The sequence below is a fragment of the Hippichthys cyanospilos genome, chromosome 15 (genome assembly GCF_059441005.1).
Source record: "Hippichthys cyanospilos isolate Australia breed blue-spotted pipefish chromosome 15, RoL_Hcya_1.0, whole genome shotgun sequence".
Lineage (NCBI taxonomy): Eukaryota > Metazoa > Chordata > Actinopteri > Syngnathiformes > Syngnathidae > Hippichthys > Hippichthys cyanospilos.
The window spans coordinates 14256493-14281872 of record NC_142383.1 but is presented as its reverse complement, the minus strand read 5'-3'; the positions used below and the strand labels follow the sequence as shown (position 1 = coordinate 14281872).

Below are 25380 nucleotides of genomic sequence, written 5' to 3'. Positions count from 1 at the left end.
AATAATCTTTGCTACATATATGTTGATTAATGTCCAGTTATGATGAATATTTCAGTCTTAAACAACAAATTAAATCCTCTTGTCTTGAAAATACTTCCAAAAATTAATTACAAGAAAAGACGTTTGGCGTTTCATTTCCACTTTCACATTCCATCACATTCCTCAGTTTCCATATTGAATGTCCTATTTGGTTTTTTTTTTTAGATGAGTTTTATTTCATTTTAAACGCGATCCCTCCAGTTGATTTTTGACAGTTTAAGAAGCGCATTTTGAAATATACATCGTCATGTCCCCTTAAAAAAAAAAAAAAAGTTGGCCCCTAGCTAAGTGCGAGGAAGTAGTTGTTGCTTGGCCGGTGACGCCGCTTGTACACGTAGCCTAGTAGGATGTGGCCATTGAAGATGATAGCGGTGTGTCAAACTCGCCGTCCTGCGCATTTGTAAGACTTTACCCTTTCTCTATGTTCGTTTTATCCCGCCCGACAAGCGTAACAACCCATGTCCAGCAACAACACCGTTCATTTCCGAGTTTAATCCCCCGTTTTGACGCGGAAAGCTTAAGTGTTTTCCCCTCCCTTCTGTTAGCATGGGCTAGCTAGTGGCGATGCTAACAAGTACCCCGAATGCTAAGGTTAGCATGCTGAGTTGTAGTGGACCTTGTTTTTAAAATTCTGTCGCCAGGTGACAAGCGACCCTGAACGGCTTACCGGAGAGCTCTAGTCGGTCGTGTATTCGCAAGGAAGGAATTTTCGAGAAGGGTGGTTCGCTAGGTATTTTCTGGAGACTTTAGAGCGCCGTGTTATGCTAGTTCGGGTGTTAAGGACATGTTCGGGGGGTTTAAGATCTGCAGCAACCGGGTTAGCCGTCGAGCAAACAACAAATAGCCTGAACGTAAAGGGGACATTTTTGTTCTTTAAATATGTATGAATGATAAAAACATTTGATTGGTGGCATTTTCAACAAGTGGTGGGCTATAATGTGACAGTATCATGTTTCTCGGGAGGTTAACTATTGGGATTTTTGTGGCCACCCGGCTGATTTGTAGCAAGAAGCTACTTTAACCCTGTGCTGGTCATAAGTCAGTTGCAAGGCACACAAAAAGTCACAATATATTTAAAAGTTTTAGTTATTTTCAGAATGTCGGTCCCTGTCTAAAAAAATAAAAACTACGACCCACAATTTAAAATGTACAATTTAGAAAAAAAAACCTTCGTGTACACAATCCGATGTTGATAAATGTAGCATAACATCCTTCCTTTAAAGGGCCACAATTGTACAAATGTCATAAAGTTAAATCCCTGAAAATGTATTTCAAATAAGGGTCCAATTTCCACTCACTGATAAGGACTTTTTATGATTAACTTTCCATTTTCATAATCTGGGTCACGGCGCCAATTGAGAAGTTTTGCGGCAGCTTTTCCCTGTCTTTTAACCTTTAAATAACCTAACTACCAGAAGACTATTCTGTTCAGTCTCCTTTGAACTATGAGGGTGTGTGAAAAGTTTTATGCATTGTGTATAAGAAGCTCTGATGCATGTCTCAAACAAAGTTCTGCATCTGCATCACCTGTCAATTAGTGGAAAACATTATTTAAAATTAAGGTAATATTTTTGGGGGTGAAAAATCTTCACTATGAAAATCTTCATTATAATTCCCAATAGACATCTTATGGTTACAATAACGCTGTGCACAAATCTATTTATTGTTAGGTTCTGTGTTCTAAGAGTTCAAGAAAGACCACTTTACAAATGTAGTTGCAACGCTTTATAAGTAAGACAATGTTTTAATCCCCCCCCAATCTAACACTCACATTCACTCCTAAAACAAACATGTTGGGTTTATTGAAGACAATAAATTGTCAAGTCCAGGATGTACTGTTCCAGCTGCCACGTTTGTAGTTTGACTTAACTGCATCACAGGCGACTGCACAAATACAGGCGTGCCAAGTTGCCTTCCTTAACTGTCATTTTTTTTTCTCCAACCAGCTACGATTGATTTCAACTTCTTTGGTGAGATCTTCTGGATCAACTTGATCGTCACACCTCCGCTGCCATGCAGCCCCCTCCTCAGACTGGACCCCCGGGAGCCTCCGGGCCACCACCTTCCGGACCGAATATGTTCCGCAGGACCAGACCTGCCAAGCATACAACAGCGGCAGCAAACGCTTCAATGCCACCCGCTACCCAACCCATGACGGACCCGTTTGCTTTTGTCCGAGCCCCGCCTCCAATGGGCGCGGGTCTTCCGGTACCCCCGGGCAACGCTTTGCTAACGCAAGCCCCACCTGACTCCAGTTATTCTCTGTCAGGCCCAGGTCTGGTCTCGCAACCACAGATACTGGAGGGTGCTCCCGTTGCTCCAGTCGGCCCCCCGCCGTCCTCTCTGCCAGGGGTGCCCATGTTCATCCCTCACGGTTCAGACGCAACAGGATATGCGCCATCGCATTCTGAGCAAGGTTACTTGAACTCTAGAGAGCATCCGGCGGCGGCGGAACCACCATCTGTGCCATCAGCTCCAGTACCAAGTCAGAGTTGTAATCAGGAATTCCACCCTCCTCAGCCTGCCCCCTTCCAGCCAGTGCCTCCTCCTGCCTCATCTTCTCAAAGGACCTCTGATCACGGGAGTCGCCCGCCATCCGTTCAGAACTATTTTCAGCCTACGAGCGACCCTCCACAGCAGCCTTTTAATACGCAGGCCCAGATGTACCCCCCCAACGCCCCCACTCCTCCGACACAATTTGGGCAGCCCCACATGCAAAATCCTGGAAATCCCCCCAGCTCCGCTTGGGCTTCACCAAATACGACTCAGCAGCAGAACTCGCATTTCCAACACCAGAGCTACTTCATGCAGACCTCTGCTCCGCCTGACCCGTGGTTCAGTCAATCGCCACAAGACCCAGCTTACCACCAGATGGCCACTGCCCAAGCACACTTGCAGTCTCAGTCGGACCATGGAGCTCAGGTTTTACCTAACGCGGGTCCTCAGCATGATTCTGTGACGGCGCCGTACTCTCAAGATGCCGGTACGCTCTCCATGTTTTTCAACGACGATGTAGAAAATGAGGAAACCTTAGCTGGAGAACGGAAAAAGGTCCTGAATGGTGTTCCTGAATCCTCACAGCCCCCAAGTAATCCACAGAGTGTTCCTCTTGATGACCAAGGAGCTCATTTTCAGGATCATTCACACATACCGTATATGAATGACGGAAAGAGTCCAAATCCTCCTGATTCCCAGTATGACCACGTTGAGAATTTGGAATGCGTCCCGAATCAGGAAGTGTTGCCCAGTGAAATTCATAGTAAGACCCCGGCGTTGCCTCCAGTCTCTGGAGGGGACACCAATGAGACTGGTCCCAACCTGGAGACTCCCGATACTATTCCCAGACCAGTGAGATCTGCTAGCGCGTCATCAAACTACAGTAGCATGAGTCACGGAAGTGGGACTGCCGGTCGTCGACAGCAGGGTATCATTGGCACCTTTATTCAGCAGGAAAGCCCACGCCTCACTGAGGACGCCAACTTGGCAGCTGCTGTGGCTGCTTCTGGAGGCTACTTCGAACAGATCGACTCATACCCAGCGGGAGACATGGCCGCACACCCGAACCCTTCGGCGCAAACGTGGCCCACTACGCCTAGCCCCCCAAAACCAACTGGTATCTTCCAGGCCAGTGCTAATAGCTCCTTTGAGCCCGTCCGCTCATATGGGGTCGGGGTACGCCCGGCTGAGGTGGACAGAGCCAAAATGGTGGCGGAAGGTGGTACCGATCCCACGTTGGGCAATCTGGAGCATCCACCAGATAACATTGAAAATATTTACGGGCCGGGTCACCCCCTGCCTGTGGGCGCATCGCACCTGCCAAACCCAGTGGTTCAATCTCACTCCCGACCGTCGTCGCGTGCCTTTGGCGCCAATCGTCCCTGTGAGAGCCCTGCTACCACTTTATGGGCCCAGGGGGATCCTTCCAGTTTGAGCGCTGGCATTCTCTTGGCGCCCGCTGCCCCGGCTGTTCTCGCTCCACTAAGGGAGCCAAGTGTTGATGTCATACAACCTCCAGAGGATGGTCCGCTGGACCTTCATCCTCCTCAAAGAGCCCCACAGCAAAATTCGGAGAACTTAGAGAACCCGCCAAAGGTGAGTGAATTGGCCCCGACGGACTCTCAAGCCAACTTGGGTTATGCGTCTCTGCTCGTTTCTGAATCGCTTCAGCAGCCTGTTCTGATTGCGCCACCCGTGTCCAACTACATGATTCCCCCTAATACTTCTGCTCAAGCAGCCAGTGTAAGCACACCCCCTGTAAGAACACTCGAACAGGGTGCCGCTGTATCTCGTGCGCCTGTTCTTTTCTCCAATCAGAATCCAATTACCCCACCTGCCGTTACCTCAAGCCCAGCCCCGCTCAATCTGACACGAGACAGCGCTGAAGCTTCGGCACAGAGCCATCCAGTCGACCCCTCTTTTTCTCGTGGTCAATCATTGAATGGAGACCCCCACTTTGCAGTTAATTCTGCTTCTGTCACTAATCACAATCAGTCCTCAAATTATGAACTCCTTGATTTTTCTATGCACCAATCACAGAATCACAATCAAGCACCTGGTCATCCTTCTGCTTTACACGAGTCGGCGCAGTCGAGTAATGGATTTTACATGCAGGTTACCAAAGATGCGCAACAGGGACATGCACAACAAGGGTTAAGAGCGGACAGGAATGCCCCTGTTCAGACATCAGGTCCACCTGCTACACAACAGGTCGCCGCGGCACCTCCGTCATCGTCCGCGCCGCCGCTCCAGCCTTCTTCATCGCCATCCGCCCCGCAGGTCCCGACAGCTCCATCATCATCCGCCCCGCCCGTCACGCTGACCTCTTCGTCAAATACAGGGGTTCCGCTAACATCTTCCGTAGCAGACTCAAACACACAGCAGACCCAAGCAGAACCCGTGAAGGTACCAGAGGCAAATGTCCAGCCTCCCCCTGGCCCGTATCCAGCCCAGGTGCAAGGTCCTACTACTGCAAGCATTCCTCCGGGGCCACTCCCTCCCGGGTCTTCTCAGCAAGTTCCTGCAGAACCGCCGCGGCCGCCCTCTTCCGCAGGTAGCCATCAGGGCTACGGGCCCCCTCCTCCAGCCCCGGGACAGATGTACGGAGGCTATTATGGAAACTATGGCGAATACCCCGACAGTCGAGCCCCATATCCTCCTGGTCCATACCCACCTGGGGATCCGAGAACTCAGCAGTATTATCAGGTATGCCCACGAGCAAATATCTTTTCTTGGGATGGGCGAGTACCGGGTACTGATATTGGTGCCAAGACCAACCTTATTTCCAGGTATGGGTACTCGTGACAACAGCTGATTATCGGCTGCCCGCTTGTGGACTTTTAATGATCAGGAGCTAGAAATTACATAAGAATAGTCAAGCCTAAAAGTCAAGATTTTCTTCCCCCTCTTCTCAGGATGGACCTTATAGAAGCAGAGGAGATCAGTGGTACGGAAGGTATGATGGCCCCAACCCAGCTTACCGCGAGCCAAACTATCAGTACCGAGAGCCTCAGCCGGAGCGACCCAGCTCCCGGGCCAGTCAGTACTCTGACCGGCCCCCATCCAGGTCAGCGCAAGGATTTTTATTCGTGCTGAATATTTTCTGTTTAGTACTTGATCTTTCTCCTCTTGGCTTCCTTCACTTTCAGGCAAGGCTATCATGAGGACTACCACCGAACCAACCGAAGTGCCTATGATGAATATTATGCAAATTATGGCAAGCACTATGATTATGCAGGTATGAGACATTTCTAGTTGTTGGAATTTTATAGAAAGCAAAAGTATGTATATAACAACAACAACAAAATTCCTCTTTTTCCAAGGATACAACTATGGTCAGTACGACCCCCGATACAGAGGATACTATGATCATTCTTATTGGTCCACATATGATGACACGTATAGAAGCAGAGACAACTACTATAATCAACAAGTGTATCCCGCCAGGTAATTTTGAGTGAAACATGCTGACATTTTGCTCCTATTCTACTATCTTGCTTTAAGAAGTAAAATGTATTTCTCACAGGAAAGAAGGCTATGACGACCAGTGGCGCTACTACCCCGGTTATGATAGCAGCTTCGACGATGACTACCGCCGGCGCGGTGGCGACGTGTGCAACGATGACTTTGACCGACGCAGCGTTCACAGCGAGCAGTCTGCTCACAGCGTGCACAGCTCCCACAGCCACCACAGCAGACGCAGCAGCTTCAGCTCAAGGTCCCAACAGGTACGTTTTTTTGTCACTTAACTCATTTTTTAACATTTTTCTTTTGTTTGTTTTTTATATGCGTTTTTTATATTGTTTTTTATATTAATTTTTCAGTCTTTTATTACACAGTATGTGTTTTTTTTCATTTTGTTTTACTGCATTTTACATTTCATTTTTTTGTCTTTGTCATATATGGTTGACGGCTGAAAAAACCCCATTTCTTTCAATTTAAACATTCAATTTTAGTTATAATGCATGGCTTTGTTTATTCTTCTTTGTTTTATTGTATGTGGTGCACCTTTCTCAGGCAGGCATTAACATTTATTTTTCATTTCGAAGTTTGTAACTTTATAGGAGATATACAAAAAGAAAATCACCAAAAAAAAAGTGCGGATGAGCCGCGTAATATCAAGGGAACATTATATCTTGATTTAGGGCAGGATTATTTATCAAAATGATAAATAATGAAATGAGATGGACATCATTTCAATGTATGCTAAACTCCCCCACATTTTCATGTTTTTCTTTTGTTGATCATATTACCGGCTTTTTATTTATTTATTTATTTATTTATTTTAATAAAACTCCCATTTTATCATGTTTTTGGGGTGCAGTCTGAAATATGAGTGATCAGATGTCACCACAGCGCAGTATAAATTGAAAAGGATATCAAAAGCGTTGCTTGTGTTAATGGATCATACTTGTTTTCGATTCTGGCACGATCTTTTAGTGACATTTTCATTTGGTATTTCTTCCACCTCACACTTGCAGAGTCAAGTGTACAGGAGCCAGCCTGATTTGGTTTCAGCCGTCTATGATGCCACATCATCCACACTGGCTGTGGACTACTCCTACGGACAGTATCCAGACCAGACTGACGCATCCCAAAACTACGGCCAGTACCTCTATCCCTCTGAGTACACGGCAGACAGCACCTGGATCACCCCTGAACAGCGTAAGTACACCTTTTTGCTTCAGGACAACGATCACGTGCTCTAACGTGAGAAATATTCTCCCCGTAGCACCCCCTCGTCCAGCAACCCCGGAGAAGTTCTCCATGCCCCACCGCTGTGCCCGTTTTGGGCCAGGTGGCCATCTCATCCAAGTTTTACCTAATCTCCCCTCAGCTGGACAGCCTGCGCTTGTTGATATTCACAACTTGGAGGTACTTTTTTCTTTCAATCACTGTTTTGTGTTGCTGTAATCAAGTACATCATTTAAAAAAAATGCTTTTGACTTTCCAGACGATGCTGCAGAACACTCTGGATCAAGAAGAGCTACGATCTTTCCCTGGACCGCTTGTTAAGTAAGTGCTTTGGTCATTTGATCTTTACTTTTTAAATGTTGCCATGTTTGACCCCTGCCCTCTCAATTTGACCTCCTCCCCCTCAGGGAGGAGACACACAAGGTGGATGTGATCAAGTTCTCCCAGAACAAGGCTGTGGCATGTTCCCATGACAACAATCTCTTAGACAAAGACTCCGCACGCCTACTTTGGGACTTCATTGTGCTGCTGTGTAGACAGAATGGGGTAAGACTGTCCTAGCATGTAATGTACAGTCCATTGTTTAAGCTTGCAACTAATAATCGATTCAATCACTAAATCAGATTTTTTTTTCTCATAAAAAGTTGTCATTTCCATTTGTTTATCCCGAAACAGGATGTTATTTTAGCTTGCCAGTATAGAACATAAGTTATAGTAAAACAGGAATTAAAATTCAGTTATTAGTTTGTCTTTATTTCTTTCAATTCCTGAAAACAATTTTCTCAACACTGGTATCCTCAAGACCGTGGTAGGCACGGACATCGCCGACCTGTTGCTGAAAGAGCATCGCTCCGTGTGGCTGCCGGGCAAGAGTCCGAACGAAGCAAATCTGATTGATTTCAACAACGAGCCGCTGGCCAGAGCGGAGGAGGAGCCAGGAGCAGGACCGCTGTCCCTCTTGTCGGATACTTTCATGACGGTCCCGGAAAATGTTGGAAAGGAGACTGAACGCTTCAGGGAGCTGCTGCTGTTTGGTCGCAAGAAGGTAAGAAACGACTCCTTGATCTTGTCTGCATTTACTCTAAACGACACGTTTTTTTCTGCTGCTTCTCAGGATGCACTTGAAGCAGCTATGAAAGCAGGTCTGTGGGGTCACGCTCTCCTTTTAGCCAGTAAGATGGACAACAGGACTCATGCACGTGTCATGACAAGGTGGCTAAACTATTTATTTCTTTACTGCAATGAGTTGCTTCATGTTTGAATTAATTTACTCTTAATTTGAAAAGGAAACTATGCTTTTCCTGTCACAACATTGAAATCATTCAATTTGATTTGCTGATACCTGCGTAAAATCTCATGTATCACCTAGAGTGATTCTTCGCACCCCCATTTGAGAACCACTGCAGACAAACAATTCACACTCCCATTGCCACCTGAGGGCAAACAATAATAAATTTCATATGTCAAAACAGGTGTCTGAATGGTATTATGGTATGTTGACTCACCAACTTAAGAATTTTTCAAGTTATGAGCTGTTGCTTGTGTGAAGTATGTTTTCCCCTTTGGCATCCACTTTGCAGTTGAAACTTTGTGTATAAAAAGTATTCAAAAAGACCCTTTTTTAAAATAAAATGTTACATTGAATTTCTCATCCTTTTGAACCATTATACAAATTTCCCATGTGCTTGACAGGTTTGCCAACAGTTTGCCCATCAATGACCCTCTCCAGACAGTGTATCAACTCATGTCAGGTCGGATGCCTGCTTCAGCGACTGTAAGTGTCTGTTTTTTTGTTTTTTTGTTTGTAATTGATATGAAACTTAACTTTTCAGCACTCAGATTTTAAAGAATTACCTGTATATGATAAATAATTTGGTTTTTAAATGATTTTAAATACAAAATGTGAACTTTTTTACTGCTGAAAAGTTTAGAAGGAATTACAGTGGTTTCCATATTGTGTGTGTGGTTTTTTTTTTGGTTTTGTTTTTTAACTTCACTTGATTCTGCTGTTTGTGTAGTGTTGCGGTGAGGAGAAGTGGGGTGACTGGCGTCCTCACCTGGCCATGATATTGTCTAACCTCACACACACTTTAGACCTGGACACTCGCACAATCACCACCATGGGAGACACTCTTGGTAGGCTGTAACTACATTTGAACACATGTATACCCCATGAGCACAACAATAAGATGCTTTTGTGCTTCCTAGCTTCAAAGGGGCTGATTGATGCTGCTCACTTCTGCTACTTAATGGCTCAAACGGATTTGGGTGTTTACACTAAGAAGAGCGCCAAGATGGTTCTGATTGGTTCCAACCACAGGTGAGGAACCGGTGCATCTGTCTGTTTAAATAACCTCATCGAAACATTTTCAGTTAACTATTCTTGTATGTCCTCTTCAGTTTACCCTTCTCCCACTTTGCGACCAATGAAGCAATCCAGAGGACGGAGGCTTATGAGTATGCGCAGTCTCTGGCCTCCCAGCCTTGCTCCCTGCCCAATTTCCAGGTATTTTCTTCAGTTTGTTTACTGCCATGTGGTGTATGCGCATCCACTGAGTTTCTCATCATGGAATGATGCATTGCACTGACTTTTAATGTTGTTTTTAAAAGGTTTTCAAGTTGATCTATGCATGCCGTTTGGCTGAAGCGGGCTTAAGTGCTCAGGCATTCCACTACTGTGAAGTTATCTCTCGGACTGTCCTTCTGCAGCCCTCCTACTACTCACCTGTGTTCATTAGCCAAGTCATTCAGGTAAGCGCCTCCCTGTATATTGAGTGGGTAAAGTTTGGGAAACAGAATTCATACTTCTGATGTATGTATAATTTGACAGATGTCCGAAAAGCTCCGATTCTTTGATCCCCAACTGAAAGAAAGGCCTGAGCAGGAGTTGTTCAATGAGCCTGATTGGCTAATCCAGCTCAGACAGCTGGATGGACAGATCAGAGTGAGTAAGAGGACAATTATCAGGCATTCCCAAGGCTTGGATTTAAAATAAAAAAAAAAACTTTAATGCCACTTGTGTTCTTCTCTAGACGGGGGCAATTACTTATACTGCTAACAGAACAAGCCCCACACAATTCACCAGCAGCAGCCGCAGCTCAGACCTGGATCAGCCTAGTCCAGTTGAGCCTTACAACATGCCGCTGGAGGTGGATGGCCCAGGCCCTGACAATCCTTTGATGAGCTCACTGCTGCCTGGGCCCACACCGCAAGGAATACAGCTCATGCCTCCAGGTTAGCTTGGCAATGTCACACATTTATCGCTTGTGTTTAACCCCCGTTGCTCTTTTCTGTTAGCTCCCACCTCCATCCTCCAAGATGGAACGGCCCCGCCTCAAACCCACAGCGACATGCCGCAGTTCTACCCAGTACCACCCAGTGGGCCGCCTGCACACATTCCCGTGCCGGGTTACCCTCCGCACGATCCCGCCTACGCGCCTCCCCACTTCCAGCCTCCGCCCGAGCAGGTGGAAATGTACCCAGGAGCTCACCAGCAGCCCCCGCCCCCTCATATGGGCCAGATGTCACCAAACGTGCCCCATTCGCCGGTGCAAGGGGGAAGTCACCCGCCGCCTCAGATGCCGTCGCACATGCCGCCTTCGCCCGGGCACATGGGGACACCGCCGGAGATGCACATCAACCAACCGGTATCCCCGCACAGAAGCTCCCTTACGCCACAGATGGACTTCTATGACCACATGGCACAGATGGTCAGGACTTGTCTTTTTGAACAACATGTCAACTTGCAGTACTAAGCTATCATCATTTTCCAGGCTCCTGGCAGGAGATCGAGGACCACATCACAGTCTTCAGTGCACCGGGTGAGAATTGGATTCTTCAAATATATTTGACCTCATTCTGATTTTACTTCACCTTAATGCCTTAAAAAAAGGATTGAATGTCTAGATGCTGAGTGAATGAGTTAATGTGCGTCCCTTCGTCAAAGTCCATTAACGTGCTTTTTTTTGTATACTCATTTAACTATTATAACATGTCACAAAATTGGCTAAAATATTGCTCATTGCTTTTCAAAGTAAAATCAGGCAATTGTAAATGTAATTTTTATTCAACACCATTATCAGTCTACTATCATAGAAAGAAAATCTGAGAATATTTTCTGTTGAGAAGCTCAAATTCCAAGAATTTGGAAAATTTATGTCTAAATATTTAATTATGGATTATGGAATAATTTTAATATATATTTGCTGTTGATGAATCACTGCCACTAATTAATTTGTTCATTATTTCAAACTCAAAAAGCAGAGGAGCTTAAACAAAAAATCAAATATGAAATCATGATCACACTACTGTATTTAGGGTGTTTATTTTGGCTTTTCAGGCCTCTGGACGGCGCTCGCGCACCACCTCCGAGTCGTCAACTCACTCAGGCGGGCGCGACAGGAGCAATTCGGCCATCAAGCAAGCTTCGCCGCCGCCGCCCTCGATTCCTGAGCAGCCTCGCAAAGAGGAGAGCAAAAAAGCCAAGAAGGACTCTCCCAAAAAGGTTTCATTCCGCTTCACAGATAACTCACAAAAAAAAAACTAGAATTATGACCTTGAGCAAAAAGAAAGAAAACAAAACTTGACCTCTTTCGACCTCTTGACCTCACAAAGAGCGGCGGTGGCGTGGGCTGGCTCACCACGTGGCTTTACAGGAAGAGCAAGAACGAGGCTCACTTACCGGACGACAAAAACAAATCTGTAAGCCTCAGCTGTTGGTAAAGCCTCTCGTTTCAAGGCCATGACCAGCATTGACAGCGGTCGTGTTTTTTTTTGTTTTTTCTGCTCTCAGATCGTGTGGGATGAAAAGAAGCAGAAATGGGTGGACTTGAACGAGCCCGAGGAAGAGGTCTGTACATCGGATCAATTTATTCCGGTGCGGCGCTTCGTCTTGAAATGCTCAAATATTTTCCTCCCGTCAGAGTAAACCCCTTGCCCCGCCTCCCTCCGGGTACCCCAAGATGCCTTCAATGCCCGTTCCTTCGGGGCCCGCTGCCCCACCAAGCAGTGGTCCTCCTGTCAACATGTTCTCAAGGAGAGCTGGTAAGAGAGAAAGATACACAAGAGCTTTTAAAGCACTCCTTTATTTTGCTGAAAACCTCAAAAGTGGCCACCGGGATCTCTGGGGAAAAGATAGAACGATAGTGACAAATCATAACAATTATCCTTTTTTCCAAAAATACATGTGATTTATTATTAATAACTTGATAATGAATAAGTAGTAAAGGGATCCACGTGCTGTACGACCAATCAAGTTTAACTGTGATGGAATTGTCCATCTTTTGCTATTCGATCCTCATCAGGCTTAAAGAGCAGATACGTGGATGTGCTGAACCCGGGTGGAGCTGCAAAAGCAGGCGGGATGGCTCCCGCTCCTCCCATGGAACTCTTTGCTCCTCTGGCCCCCATGCCCATGCCCACCAACCTCTTTGTGCCTAGTTCAGGTGTGTGACCCATTTCCAATTCATTGAATTAAAATTCAAGCATTCAAATGATTGTGGCACCCTTTTGCCGTAGTTCCCAACGATCAACAACCCCTTGAAGGCAGCGGAGGAGGAAATCAGGAGCAGATGGCACCTAACAGTTCTGTCCCACAGGTAAATGTATTTACACCCTCATTTTCTCATATTTTTGGACTATAAGCCGGACTGGTATAAAAGCTGCGGCAGCAAAAATTGAGAAGAAAAAAAAACAACATTTTTTGTCACGGATAAGCTGCAGATATTTACGCAGAAAGGTTTTTTTTTTTAATTTAAAACTTTTTTTAATTGCCTGCTTACAACTACATAGTATTTTCAACATTGAACATGCCTGCATATTTAGCACACATATTTATAGAAAATGGATGGATATTTTCAACATAACTCAGTTTATACTTATTTCTTATACTTTTTACTGTATTTTAAAAACTTTTGAATTCTATTTTGTAGATGTTCCATAAATTGACATCTTGAACAGATACACGCATTTGCTTTAATGGTGGCTTGTCTCCTGGTGGTTCGCATAAAAAAAAAAAACCTACAAATAAAATGTACCGGATTATAAGCCGCAGGGTTCAAATCATGAGAAAAAAGTTGCGGCCCATAATCCGAAAAATACGATATATCATATTGCGCTTAAATGTTAATATTTCCAAACCTTTCAGATGTTCAACCCGACGCTATTACCACCAGTCCCGCAAGGTCCCCCCACCCTCGACGGGTCCCATTCAGGAGAGGTGAGGAAAAGTGCTCCTTAGTCTCCAGCTAGCCGGGATGCCGCACACCTAACACTCCATAATAGTAGCATGTCCATTTGAAAGTCTTGGCTCATAATCTTGCTTGGTGTTCCTTTAATCTCGATTCTCTTCATGTCGATCATTTCTACAGTTGGCGCCGACTTTTAATCACGTGCACGGGAGATGATTTAATAAGGCTTTGTGGTTTGTTTTCTTGTCTGTTCCCCCTCCCGCTGTTCTCAGCTGTCACGTTCTAGCTCAATGAGTTCTTTATCACGCGAAGTGAGTCAGCATTTAAACCAGGTACCGTTTGTTTATTTTGTTTTGTTTGTTCCGCCTTTAACAACCGACCCGCCATCGCCTGCACTTGCTTGTTGCATCACCACCTTGAACGGATGTCTAGTCTGGTCCATCTGCCTGCGGTCTCCAGCATTTATTAGAAAATTACCTCTGAAAGTCACAGAAAAGTTTTTCATGTTATCACGTTTTCGAAATTGATTTTTATGTTATTTTTCTGATATCATTTTTGAGGTATGATGCGTGCTGTCATTTCAATGGACTTGACCGTACATAGGGCTGCGCGATTACGTTCAAAATAATAATCACGATTGTTTTGGTCAATATTGAAATCACCATTATTAATCATGATTAGTCATCATGTTTGATCAAAAAATGGTCAGAATTTTTGGAAATTAGCGGTACACAGTTGGAATATTTGTCAAAAAATGGTCGTTTGATCAAAAAAATGGTCAGAATTTTTGGAAATTAGCGGTACACAGTTGGAATATTTGTCAAAAAATGGTCATTAGAATTTTTTGTTTGTTTGGGGAATTTTTGTGGGAAAATTTGCAGGTTTTGGAACGGGAATGAACTGAACAGATTAATGATAGGTGTTTAAATCAGTCAAAAAATTATTTTTTTCGAAATTTGAGCTTTTATTTTGAAAATGTAAATTCAAAATGGGAGCGCACTGAACAGATTGAAGTTGGAGTCACTTAAAATATTCAGGAAATAGGTCATTAGATTTGTAAATTAACAATTTGTCAACGGGAACCCTACTGAGGTGTTCCATCTCCGTTTTTTGTTTTTTTTTGCTGGAGACATATCATCAGTGTGTTGAGATAAGCGCATGCCGACTTCATTAACCCTCCATATACTTTGCATGGTTACTAAACACTTGAAATACCGACATTTGCTTGACTTGTGTATTTGAAATGTGACTTTTTTTTTGTAATCTGTTAAAGGCGACAATTATGACGACGACGTAACTGCGACTTGTCATTCCAGAGTCATCCGGGACTGAGAAATGCACCGGTCGGAGGCGGCGCCTTTTTGTAACTCAGCCCGGGCAAGGACGAAAACCGCTCGCAAGCATCATCGGGAGACGCCGCCGCGTCGGGAACGGATGACGGCCATCTTGGAGCCGAGATGCCCCAAACGGACGTGTGAATGGCCCATCTACTCTTTAATTCCCAAAAGTCTATTTTTTTCCCATTTCTCTTAAGCTGGGCATCGTTTAATGTACAAATAAAAACTCTTCTCGGCTTTACTGTTAGCACAAGCAGCCTCCTGTATCTTCTCCCTCTTGTCTTAATTGTGCGGCTGATTCAAGATTATTTTTTTTTATTTTATTTTCATGTAGTGCTTTTGTAATGATGCTCTTCCAGACACGGCATTAGAACCACTTGTAGTGCATCGCCTGCTGTGTCGTGCCCCCCCCCACCACCCACCACCAGACTGGATGTGAGAATGTTGCATGTTTCCACATATTTATTTATAAGCCCTCCTGTCAATCAAACGGCTCAACTTTCAAGTCCAAATATCTTGTCATGAGCGAGAGATGACCAGCAGGAATCATGAACCACCACGTGCAAAAAAAAATATCCAAATGTTTGTATATCAGATCGATTGTATTTAAGAGCTTTAGACATAAAGGTGTGAGTGTGTGTGAACCATTTTTTTGTGTGATTAGCTTTGATGGAAAAGCATTTCGAGCAAATGTCACCAATTCGTGTTTGTAACCATCTCAGCAACAAATCCATATTGTGAAACCAGAGAAAGTTGTACTTGTAAGTACACACTGTAATTTACTAATGTGATTTTTTTTAAATGGAATTACTTATCAGTCCCAGCCCTTCAGCTCACCTCATATTTAATTCCAATTTTTTGTTTTGGAGATATGAAAAAAATCCCCATTTCTTTCAGCTAATCGATCGTGTAAAATACAAGAAGCAAAGGCAAATACTTAATAAAGGTATTTTTGCGCTCGAGCACTTTGAAATGTGTCTGTATCCTTTGCGTACTTGCTCTTTGTTAATAATAATAAAAAAACGTTCTTTAAAATGCATTTATGTGATGACAGCGAAAGAATTTTAACAAATTTGGCTCGTCAGACCCAATTTTTTTGTGGTCGATTTATCCAAACATCAAAAGAAAGTACATCTACATGTGCAAATTGTTGACAGGCTGTCACCAAAACAAACCTTGAAACATGACGTAAGTCATCAAATTAAAAAATGTGACCGCAAAACAAGTTACAGTTGACGCTATTAATATAATTCAACATATTTGCTGTTCAAATATTTTTATGTACTGAGGGCTGCTTGCGCTTTGTGAACAGCGGCCTCCAGCATGTTGCGCTCTTGAAGCAGCTGGCGGAGAATGTTGGCGTCCATCTCCAGAAGCATACCTATAGTACACACACCAAAAAAAAAAAAAAAAAGATATCTATCAACCTCTTATGGGACATTTTTTGCCTTATTTGCTTTATTGAGATTGTCTCGTTGGCTCACCAGTGATCTCATGCGCATGAAGCTGGTCCAGTTCCTCCACCTGCAAGAAAAGCTTCTCTCCCAACCCCTCGGTGTCCTCTGCGTCCGACGTGTCGCTTACGTCGGTCTCTTCGACACGCTGCCTGCACGTACACACACAACCGCCACATGAGTACAATGGAACTTCCAAATTACCGTAGTACACGCGAGCAAAAGTAGCATACTGCTTCAAGGTTTTAAGCGCTGTATTCAACTGTTCTTCCAGCTGTTGGGGATCTGAGAGAAGCTTTAACACGGCCTCCTTATGCTGCTCCAGTAGCATGCCTTCAGGAATGAAAACACAACTGCAGTCATACAAAAATGTAGGTTCATGTCTATTTTTGCAATATGGATTACTAACCGGTGATTTTCTGTGAGTATCCAGTGTTATAAATGTCCACAAGGTCAAAAAGTTTCTCGCCCAAAGAGTCCGATGACACGGAGCAGTCATCTTCTTCCTTACTTATTTTGCTGCAAAATACAAATAAGAAGACAATGAAAACGGGCATTATCATCCAGTGTTTTTCTTGCATTTACCTGGACTCCTGGTGCAAATCAACCTGCAGGGCTGTAACAGCTTTTTCCACAGCTGTAGCGAGCATGTCCTCATCCTGCAACATCTTGCTCAGGAGCGGTGCAGGAAGCTCCAGCAGCATACCTAGAAGCAAAAACATGCAAGCATGTTTATTACTATTTCCGGATATACATGACACGATCACCCTCACCTGTAAGTTTCCCAGCGTTGTCTCTGTGTTTGGGGAAAATCCGAGTGTAAAGCTGCTCACCAAGGGTCTCCATATCATCATTCTTGTCCATGTTCCTCATATGCAGTATGTCTTTTGTTTAATGTTTCTCAAAGCTTAAAAATGAAGGCGTTATAGCCTTGCAGTGCCTTGAAGCCACATGATGTACTTCTATATTTATTATGACTGCATTCTATAATTATGTAAAGCACTTTGTGAATCCTCTCTTTCGTCGCATGTAAAGAACATGCTAATACTTACATGCATTGGTCAAGAACACTTAGGTTATATATTTTTCTCACAACGTTTCCCATTTCGGCAATTTCCCGATTTGATAATATGATCAAGGTCCGTAGAAATACTTTAATATTCGTGCATTCAGCCAACTCGACGTGTAATTATTTAGATATTTTCCTTTGTACCCTTGCTTAAGGTGCTGAAACCAATACAGTATCGTAGAGAGCGAGCGTTCATAAACAAGAGTCGCATAATGATGACGTACAAACCCAATGACGCTGGAATTGTGAAAGTGTTCATCCGCTGCTTTGGTGCTCAAATAGAACTGAAAATTCTTTATGAATATGTTTTATGATGTTAAGTAATTAATACATATTTATACATGCTGTATATAATACACAATCGAACCATCATCACATCATCACTCTTAAAAAAAAAAACAATAATACTAAACGCGGATTGATTACAGCTGGTTGAGTTGAGGTGAACCGGTTTCCGCCTTCTCTCCTCCTTTTCCTCCGCTTAAAGGTAACGTGGTCGCTTTGGCCGCTAAAGGACGATCATTAAAATACACGAAATGTCTGTTTGCTCAACGTATGTTTGGTACTTGTCTGTAAGATACAATTTATATAGTAATTATTTATCACCCAACACAACGATACCTTCGTTCATATCGTTAAAAAGCGGAAAAATGTGCCGCTTTGGTTAGGCCTCGGCGTGCTTTGCTAGCATTAGCCAACGGTCTTCTATTAGCCACCACACCGATTACAAATATATGTTGACGGGGTTTTAAGAATATAAATACTGCACTAGTTTGGGAGTCCCCACCACACACTGTTTTTTGTTGTTGCTTACTTAGACATATTAATATCATGGTTCTTCTTGCCTGCTTGCAGATTGTTATTACGCCGTCTAATGTGCGTATTTGATTTAAACTAAGTCCACGTTGAATTGTAATGCAGCTGAATTGATAGAAATGTGAATATGTAATGTGAAATAATCAGGTGGGAAATATGGAAAGGGTCGATGTCAAACTTAATTGTGAAAATTAGGGAGGAAGCTTAGTTCAAAAGATGTATTGAATTTGCAGGATAGTCAAGAGGTCCGCACGATTACACTTTGATAATAAACAAGGTTTAAATGGTAATTATATCATTGGGTCTGTTATTATATTCTGAATTAGATTAAATTTCTTTAACGGAAAAGGGCAATATATATTAATCTAGGTCAATAGCAGACGATGGAATGGGAATTATGACAATTTTTTATTATCATGTGTGTGTGTGTGTGAGTAGATTATAATCTTATTTAATGTTGTGCAGGTTCATAATGTCGTCCCACTTGCAGTGGATGGTGATCAGGAATTGCTCCAGTTTCCTCATCAAGAGGAACGGACAGACCTACAGCACTGTGAGTCATCCAAAATTGTGTTAGGAAATATCCTCTTATGCATGATACCATAACACTTGAATACAATTTCAGAGACATCTTACAGCATTGCCTTATACGATGAATAGCCCACCGTTTATTGATTTGCTAAATACATAACTATAATGTGCCTATAAGTGAATAATTGTAATTAGAATACAGATAAGGTAAAAAGCGGTGTTGAAAGTTTCGAAAACAGTGAAGTTGCTATTTTTTCACACATTTTCTACCAAAAAAAGTTTTGAAGCATGACATACAGAATACAAGTGAATATTACACTGATATGTGTTTTTATCAAAATGAGTTCAACAATTTGTCGAAAAAAGCAAGATTTTGCCAATGGATTTTTGTACAATGAGAAAAAAAAACTAATCTAAAAATTCACCGTGGTTCCATTCTTTAGGCTTATACTCATATGATCATCCAGTGTTAGCTTCTTATGTAGGCATTAACTTCCAGCGTTTCTTCCATATTTTTTTTCCCTCAATGCTTCATTTAACATTACTTTGAATGTTTTCCTCCAGTGTTAGCTTTTCACATTTGCTGCATATTTGCAGCTCATGAAGATAAATAAACCTTCAATATTAGCATTCAACATTACCTGTCTTTCTCCAGAGTGTTTAAAAAATAGTTTAAAATACTCAGATAGGGTTAGGACAGAAAAATTGTCCCTGTGTCGACGGAGTCGGGAGTAACGTGCGCTTCACCGCTAATGGTGTGGTGGCTAATGGCAGGAACCCAACAACCTGAAGTCCAGGAACTCTTTCCGCTTCAACGGGCTAGTGCATAAGAAGACTGTAGGTGTGGAGCCGGCTCCTGACGGCAAAGGAGTGGTCGTTGTGATCAAGAAGCGCAAAGGTATTGGCCTCATGATTTTTTCTTCCTTTTTTTTTAACTATTGTTCTGCTTTTATTATTGTGTAAAATGCACAACGTAAGGATCATTATTACTAATTATGTACTTTAGCCTATGGCTCTGCAATTATTTTTGTTTACAAGTATTGTTACTACTTAATTTAACCCCTGATGCCAGCGGTCACATTTTGCCATCAAATTAATTCCATTTGCAGGCATGAACTTATGGTGCCGTTTTGAACCTCTCTTTTTTTTGTTTCTTGATCAATGGCACAAATCAGGTCAAAATTAACACCAAGGCAAGTTATAAGTTTCAAACAGATTTAAAATCTGTACACATTGTTGTCTGATGATTATTTTTGTGATCACATTAAAAATGTTTTTTGGGCTGCATACAATTAAAATGGATTAAAGACCGTAGTCTGAAGAATGACTGAAGAAAAAAAATTTTTGGCCATAGCCTGCATGCTGAGCAGACATTGTGTCGTTTCTCAGGTCAGCACAAGCCCGCCACTTCTTACAACAAGATCACTATCAACAAGAATGCCCGCGCCACCCTCAACAGCCTGAGGCACATCATCCGCAAGAACAACTACAGGAAGGACCTGCGCATGGTTAGCCTCGCTCTTGAAATTAATACTCTTTTGAAAGATAAAATGAAAATGTTTGCGACGTGAGCCCGATTGTTTCGGTCGTCCTCAGGCCGCCCTGCGTCGCGCCAGCGCCATTCTGAAAAGCCAGAAGCCCGTGGTGGTCAAGAAGAAACGCACCAGGGCTACCAAGACCGCATAAATGGACACAGCTAAAAATGCAAAATAAAGATTTTTCTTTGCAAAAACCCTGCTTTCGTGTCCTTTTTTCACTAAAGAATGGAGGATTGTTATTTGTAGTTTTCCATTTGGAGCTACAGGATGGATTTTTTTTGCAACAAGCCCGCAGGCGGCTTTCCATCCACGGGCATTGAAAAGCCGAGCCGAGCCCCCCCCTCCTCCCTCGGCTCTTTCTGACTCAAAGCACAAATCGATCGCGGCCGGCAAATCTCTTCTGGGTTGCGTCCCTGCCCGTTGACCAGCATGAGGCCTGCGTGGGTGTCGCTTCCCCTCGTCGCCGCGCGCATCATGCTGCTGCTGCCGTCGCCGCCGGGAGACACCTTCGAGCTGCAGGACACCGTCCACGAGCTCATAGAGGAGAACATCCACCTCCACGACCAGCTGGAGAATCTCACGCAAGCCCTCGAGAAGCTTCGACACATGCTCTGGCGCCACGCCAATGGTAAGGCCCCCTTTCATACAATCTTTAATGTGTAACGATTCAAATTTGCACTTTCAAAGAAAAATTCACTTTTTTTACGTGGAAAAACTGCACATTACATAATATGGTGTCTCATTTCCTAGTCGTGTCATCTGTCTTTAATCCTTCCCAGCAGCCAGCATTTATTGATATGATCCTATAATCCAAAGAATTAACTGATAAAACTCAGACTGTGTTTAATGCTGTATTTAAAATGATTTATTTTTATTTTGGAGAAATTGTTAAGCGTTTTTTTGTCCTCGGTTAAGCTATTAATGTCCTAAAATTTTCCATAGCTTGCCCAGGATCATGCCACATTTATTTTGTACTGTTCAAATTTTTTGTCTATTGTAATTGTATATTTTAATCAAACTACTCATAAAGAATTTTTCCTACGTAAAAATTGATTGTGGCTCTCGAGGATCGGACTTGGCCACCCCTATTTTTTCCATATAAAAATATTAATTCATGCAGTGAGCTCATTTATTTTACTCCTAGCTTAATTGCTAGTCATCTTCTGGTCCAAATCAGGAAAGGGAAAAAGGGTTACGAAATCCCCCTTTCTAAAAAGAAAAATGACCAAGTTGCAATGGATTCCAAGTGGGCAACATTTAACACGTGCGATAACAGTTTGCAGTGTTTATTAAAACAGCACAAGGGTCCAATTATTTATATGAAGCGCTGCACTGGAAAGTGGGGGGTGAAGAGGCAGTCAAACAGGCCAAAATACATTTGTCGGAAAATAAGGCAATTTTCAACTAAAAACTGCAGAAATAATACATTAAGATTTAAAAAAGACGTTTTATTGTCTGTGTTTATGACACCAGTATTTTTATTTAATCCGTTTTGTCTTTGCAGATCCGACTCATCACGAGCATCACGAGTATCACAACAAAGACGTCCAGCATTTCTGGGAAGAGTGGTCCCAACAGGGTATGTTATCAAAAAGCCATCGTCATTTTCATCATAAAAATGATTTTTCTGCTCTTTACCCAGAGGTGAGCGCCGAGACTTATCTCCTTCTGGAACACACGTTCTGCGGACGCGACCCTCACGCTTCGGCCGGACATCTCAACGGCGAGCCAAGCCTGGTTTTGATTTTCATCGTGGCTACCACGGTCTGCTTGAGCTTATTCATGCAATAAACACCATAAAAAATGTACTGAAACTCCAGAGTTTGTTCACCTGCTGTGGAGAATTATTCATACTGGGGGGAAAAAATACTGTAATGCCAAAATGATTGTGGCTAGCTAGCTTATTTTATTTTAGCATGCTAGCTCGTTTTATTTTAGCATGCTAGCTCGTTTTATTTTAGCACGAGTCCGTTGATGAATGCACTTTCCACATATTTACTCAATAAATATCTTTATTGTGACAAATAACCAAATTCATAAACACATTAAGAAAGTATAAACGTACAAAGTATAAAAAGACAAGTGGCGACTCATTTGCTGTTCCGGCCTTTTCCAGATACGTATTCGATCAGTTTCTGTAAAGTCAGAGAAATTGTTAACCACATTGTTCCAAAAAATAAATAAATAATCCAAAGCGGAGGCAACACTTAACCAAAAGCTCCTGCACTCGACACAAGGCCACATCGTCCAGCAGATCAAAGTTGATTTTGTCTTTGTTTGCTTCAGAAAAGCACATCGTCTGGCATAAAAAATTTTTTTTAAAAAAATACATGCAATCAGTAACATTTTTGGCCTGAGATTTCTCAGTTATCGACCAATCACGGCTCGCCTGTTTTCCGATTTTACCCGCAAGACAGCGACTGATATCATTTTCAGTCGACAGCAAGTGACAAAATGGCCGCCAAGAGATGGCTTAAACCGGTCATTTATGCTTCAATTCATATTGTACAGAAAATTTTGGGGTTACCTTATTTTATCAGTAACTAATTGCATGTTAAAGACATGTATTTTAAGATGATATTTTCTGACTGTCTTTGGTTAAGTTTTTAGGACAGATCTTCAAATATAAATATGACATTTTCTCCCCCCCTGGAGCATGGTGGAACCCCTAATTCCTGTCAGTACCTGTCCACGCCCCGTGGTTACGGTGAAGTGCGCCGCAGATCCAGCTCCTGAGCATTCCAAAGACCCAGTGGAGACCACAGATCTATAAAGGTAGAACAAACCAGGGCTTAAAATTTTCTACTAATAACTACTATTTTTTTATTTATTTTTAAGAAAAATACTGAATATTAGGAACATTAATGTGTACCAATTTTAGTACAAATAATACATTAAAATTCTTAAGAGAAAGACTTGTCCTCCATGCATGCCTCCAAGGTATAAAAAAGCAAAATATTGAGACAATTCTGCAAGCACTAGTGATACCGTATCACTGAACAGGACCACACTTCCTCTAATGTCCACTATGAGGCAGACTAGAGAAGAAAATCCTCTAAAATAATGTGATATACTGTATTTTCAAAATAACCTTGAATGTTATCACCTGTAACCCTTAAAATTATACCAAAACGAGTTAGTTTGACTAGCATTAGCATAAACGAGCACAGAGGGCATGCTTTTCATCATAACTTGATCATTACTGGATTTCAATTGATAAAGCTTCATCCAATCATCTCCCAGAACTGGGTGACATCATCAAAATCCTGCAATCTGGGTCTCAGGAGTACATAGATAAATCCCTTCACATTTGTTAAATCAACTCTTAAATAACCTGAGTTTCTGTTTGGCGGTGACGTCATTGGGCTTTGTCAAACGGCGTCCTGTTAGGGCAGTCATGGAAGCCCTACAGAATCATGAAGACAGACTCATAAATAGGAGTGACACGCAGGCAGGGTATGGACATTCCGCGAGACATACCTCAAATTTCCGGTGCTATTACTGCTGATTGTAGGCTTACTTTTATTCGCTCCTTTTGGGCCCTTCTTCTGAGGGCACTTCTGCTGCAATCACGACACATAAACCACTTGTTGTTACCTCTAGTAGCCGCTAGAGGGCGCGGCAGCAGCTCACCTTCACAGCTAACGACACCTCGCTGGCTGAACTTTCGTCTGATAAAAGCGAGGAAAATACATGAATTTGTAACGGACATTAGACATTTTATTTCATTCCGTAGTTTAACCTTATATATATATATATATATATATATATATATATATATATATATATATATATATATATATATATATATATATCGTTTTAAATTAGTTCATATTCACAGGTGCCACATCCAATATGGCGGACACGCTGACGACTCGCAGCTCGGTGAGTAGAGTAATGAATATGCTATTTGTACTCAATGTAAAAGGGGAAAAAAAAAAAATCTTGTCACCAGTCAAATCCCCAATGTTCATCTTTCGAATCGAAGGCGGCAACTTCATCAGCTCCACTTTGAAAACTCGGTCGACGTTAGCCAGGATGTTGTCCAGTTTGATCTCCATTTCTTTCATTCGCTCTTGCGCTGCTTGGCAAAATTGGACGACAAAATGGAGACATCAACAGCGATTAAAAATGAACGGACTTCACGTCGTCTAACCTTCTTTCTCTACTTGCTGAATGAAAAGAGCAATTTTGCGATTTCGCGATTTCCCGCTTGACTCTTCCTGCTGCTGGATTTTTACAGCGTTTCTTGTCTTCTTTGGAGGCATCTTCACACGCTTTTAGGAATTGATGATTACATTTGCTCGGACGCCTTTCTTAACTGTCAGGTGTAGCATGAAGTATCGAGAGATACTATTGGCTGTTTTCCAAGGTGTCACATGACCACCCAATTAGGACAACTGCAATGAAGCTGCCCGAAAAGTGTCCATTTTAGGTGCCTTCTCGGAACGCCCTCTGAAAAATGTTTGTAAATAATTGAGATTTTTTTTTAATTCGCAGGGGTGTGGTCCATACAATATTTTGAATAAGTAAGAATTATTTTATTCTGTTATTTCAAGAATCAAAAGTTTCATTGTCATGTGCATAGTAAACATATTTTTTTCTTTTGTATTGTTAGGCTTCATCTTAAAATGCCTGAGTAAAAATGAAAACAATATACTGTATTGTCGTAAGAATTTTAATGGGGGCGTAAAACCGAGGCGACTGAAAAGTTTGCGATTGATTGATTTTAGAATAGAAGTATTTTCATGTTTTGTTTATATTTTTTTTACATAAGCTAGAGTTCTGTTGACATCTTAACCACTCCCGTTGCATTCCAAAAGAACGATCCTATTCGTGGATCTGAGTTGTGGTTCATATTAATAACGTGTATTTTGGCGGCGATTCTGTTGTAAACCACTAGAGGGAACCCGCGTACAATTAGCCACCTATCTCGCTGAAAATATCTCCTGAAGTTCCGGGTTTGAAGCTCTGATTCGCGTGCGGAGTTCGGCTCAAACTTGTTAATTTTGAAATGAATGAAAAAAAAGTATTTTATTTTTACTTTTTACAAGCCAAATGATTTATGTTGCGCCTCCCTTAAAACATTTAATGCATCATTTTAAAACGTTAAATCTACGAATGTTTAGACCAAACAAACAATGTTGCTCTTTAGTGTACCCAACGTGAATTTACAGTAACATAAAACCAAAGTATTTAGGAAGTCCAAACAAGGAT

At 42.5% G+C, this 25380-nt stretch overlaps 5 protein-coding genes across 9 annotated transcripts; 3 read left to right on the top strand and 2 right to left on the bottom strand.

The window, feature by feature from the left end:
* The first annotated feature begins 361 nt into the window (after window positions 1-361).
* sec16a (SEC16 homolog A, endoplasmic reticulum export factor) lies at window positions 362-14934 on the top strand. 3 transcript variants are annotated; one of them, XM_088434466.1, is made up of 31 exons: window positions 362-439; window positions 1986-4131; window positions 4651-5241; window positions 5451-5602; window positions 5685-5773; window positions 5859-5982; window positions 6062-6263; window positions 7017-7200; window positions 7268-7410; window positions 7490-7551; window positions 7638-7776; window positions 8033-8275; window positions 8345-8442; window positions 8923-9004; window positions 9249-9366; window positions 9439-9550; window positions 9631-9736; window positions 9841-9981; window positions 10061-10174; window positions 10263-10464; window positions 10528-10940; window positions 11004-11051; window positions 11570-11734; window positions 11845-11931; window positions 12023-12079; window positions 12153-12273; window positions 12534-12674; window positions 12748-12827; window positions 13376-13447; window positions 13691-13750; window positions 14735-14934. In XM_088434466.1, exons 2-31 carry the CDS (start codon window positions 2053-2055, stop codon window positions 14783-14785), a joined length of 6276 nt encoding a protein of 2091 aa, XP_088290592.1. In that variant the 5' UTR covers window positions 362-439; window positions 1986-2052; the 3' UTR covers window positions 14786-14934. The 3 variants fall into 3 exon arrangements, with proteins under 3 accessions (XP_088290592.1, XP_088290590.1, XP_088290591.1); XM_088434464.1 differs by having other exon boundaries at window positions 1986-5241; XM_088434465.1 differs by lacking the exon at window positions 13691-13750 and having other exon boundaries at window positions 1986-5241.
* A 755-nt stretch (window positions 14935-15689) lies between these two features.
* On the bottom strand, window positions 15690-17492 carry LOC148411814 (uncharacterized). The gene is made up of 6 exons (XM_088434478.1): window positions 16983-17492; window positions 16795-16915; window positions 16619-16728; window positions 16443-16542; window positions 16240-16361; window positions 15690-16136 (listed from the first exon to the last, which is right to left on the bottom strand). Exons 1-6 carry the CDS (start codon window positions 17080-17082, stop codon window positions 16033-16035), a joined length of 657 nt encoding a protein of 218 aa, XP_088290604.1. The 5' UTR covers window positions 17083-17492; the 3' UTR covers window positions 15690-16032.
* A 208-nt stretch (window positions 17493-17700) lies between these two features.
* rpl28 (ribosomal protein L28) lies at window positions 17701-20357 on the top strand. The gene is made up of 5 exons (XM_088434480.1): window positions 17701-17765; window positions 18560-18647; window positions 19400-19523; window positions 20015-20133; window positions 20222-20357. Exons 2-5 carry the CDS (start codon window positions 18567-18569, stop codon window positions 20309-20311), a joined length of 414 nt encoding a protein of 137 aa, XP_088290606.1. The 5' UTR covers window positions 17701-17765; window positions 18560-18566; the 3' UTR covers window positions 20312-20357.
* A 124-nt stretch (window positions 20358-20481) lies between these two features.
* On the top strand, window positions 20482-21971 carry LOC148411812 (uncharacterized). Its single transcript, XM_088434479.1, has 3 exons — window positions 20482-20791; window positions 21668-21742; window positions 21806-21971. The coding sequence occupies exons 1-3, from the start codon at window positions 20593-20595 to the stop codon at window positions 21952-21954; spliced, it is 423 nt and encodes a 140-aa protein (XP_088290605.1). The 5' UTR covers window positions 20482-20592; the 3' UTR covers window positions 21955-21971.
* A 90-nt stretch (window positions 21972-22061) lies between these two features.
* On the bottom strand, window positions 22062-24580 carry cdca9 (cell division cycle associated 9). 3 transcript variants are annotated; one of them, XM_088434477.1, is made up of 8 exons: window positions 24320-24580; window positions 24116-24244; window positions 23797-23834; window positions 23644-23726; window positions 23498-23569; window positions 22849-22930; window positions 22376-22462; window positions 22062-22298 (listed from the first exon to the last, which is right to left on the bottom strand). In XM_088434477.1, exons 1-8 carry the CDS (start codon window positions 24429-24431, stop codon window positions 22254-22256), a joined length of 648 nt encoding a protein of 215 aa, XP_088290603.1. In that variant the 5' UTR covers window positions 24432-24580; the 3' UTR covers window positions 22062-22253. The 3 variants fall into 3 exon arrangements, with proteins under 3 accessions (XP_088290603.1, XP_088290601.1, XP_088290602.1); XM_088434475.1 differs by having other exon boundaries at window positions 22227-22462; XM_088434476.1 differs by having other exon boundaries at window positions 22227-22462; window positions 23644-23723.
* Window positions 24581-25380: the final 800 nt, after the last annotated feature.

Bases quoted from the DNA above. Each gene is read 5' to 3' on its own strand.
- sec16a (XM_088434464.1), top strand. From the start codon at position 2,053: ATGCAGCCCCCTCCTCAGACTGGACCCCCGGGAGCCTCCGGGCCACCA. The intron at 5,774-5,858 runs GTATGAGACATT...TCTTTTTCCAAG, and splicing joins CAAGCACTATGATTATGCAG to GATACAACTATGGTCAGTAC. The intron at 9,982-10,060 runs GTAAGCGCCTCC...ATAATTTGACAG, and splicing joins TCATTAGCCAAGTCATTCAG to ATGTCCGAAAAGCTCCGATT.
- LOC148411814 (XM_088434478.1), bottom strand. From the start codon at position 17,082: ATGAGGAACATGGACAAGAATGATGATATGGAGACCCTTGGTGAGCAG. The intron at 16,916-16,982 runs GTGAGGGTGATC...TTTTGCTTCTAG, and splicing joins CAACGCTGGGAAACTTACAG to GTATGCTGCTGGAGCTTCCT. The intron at 16,137-16,239 runs GTGAGCCAACGA...TGTGTACTATAG, and splicing joins TCATGCGCATGAGATCACTG to GTATGCTTCTGGAGATGGAC.
- rpl28 (XM_088434480.1), top strand. From the start codon at position 18,567: ATGTCGTCCCACTTGCAGTGGATGGTGATCAGGAATTGCTCCAGTTTC. The intron at 18,648-19,399 runs GTGAGTCATCCA...GGCTAATGGCAG, and splicing joins ACGGACAGACCTACAGCACT to GAACCCAACAACCTGAAGTC. The intron at 19,524-20,014 runs GTATTGGCCTCA...GTCGTTTCTCAG, and splicing joins TGTGATCAAGAAGCGCAAAG to GTCAGCACAAGCCCGCCACT.
- LOC148411812 (XM_088434479.1), top strand. From the start codon at position 20,593: ATGAGGCCTGCGTGGGTGTCGCTTCCCCTCGTCGCCGCGCGCATCATG. The intron at 20,792-21,667 runs GTAAGGCCCCCT...TTGTCTTTGCAG, and splicing joins GCTCTGGCGCCACGCCAATG to ATCCGACTCATCACGAGCAT. The intron at 21,743-21,805 runs GTATGTTATCAA...CTCTTTACCCAG, and splicing joins GGAAGAGTGGTCCCAACAGG to AGGTGAGCGCCGAGACTTAT.
- cdca9 (XM_088434475.1), bottom strand. From the start codon at position 24,431: ATGCCTCCAAAGAAGACAAGAAACGCTGTAAAAATCCAGCAGCAGGAA. The intron at 23,727-23,796 runs GTGAGCTGCTGC...TCGTGATTGCAG, and splicing joins AGGTGTCGTTAGCTGTGAAG to CAGAAGTGCCCTCAGAAGAA. The intron at 22,463-22,848 runs GTACTGACAGGA...TTTTTATGCCAG, and splicing joins TAACCACGGGGCGTGGACAG to ACGATGTGCTTTTCTGAAGC.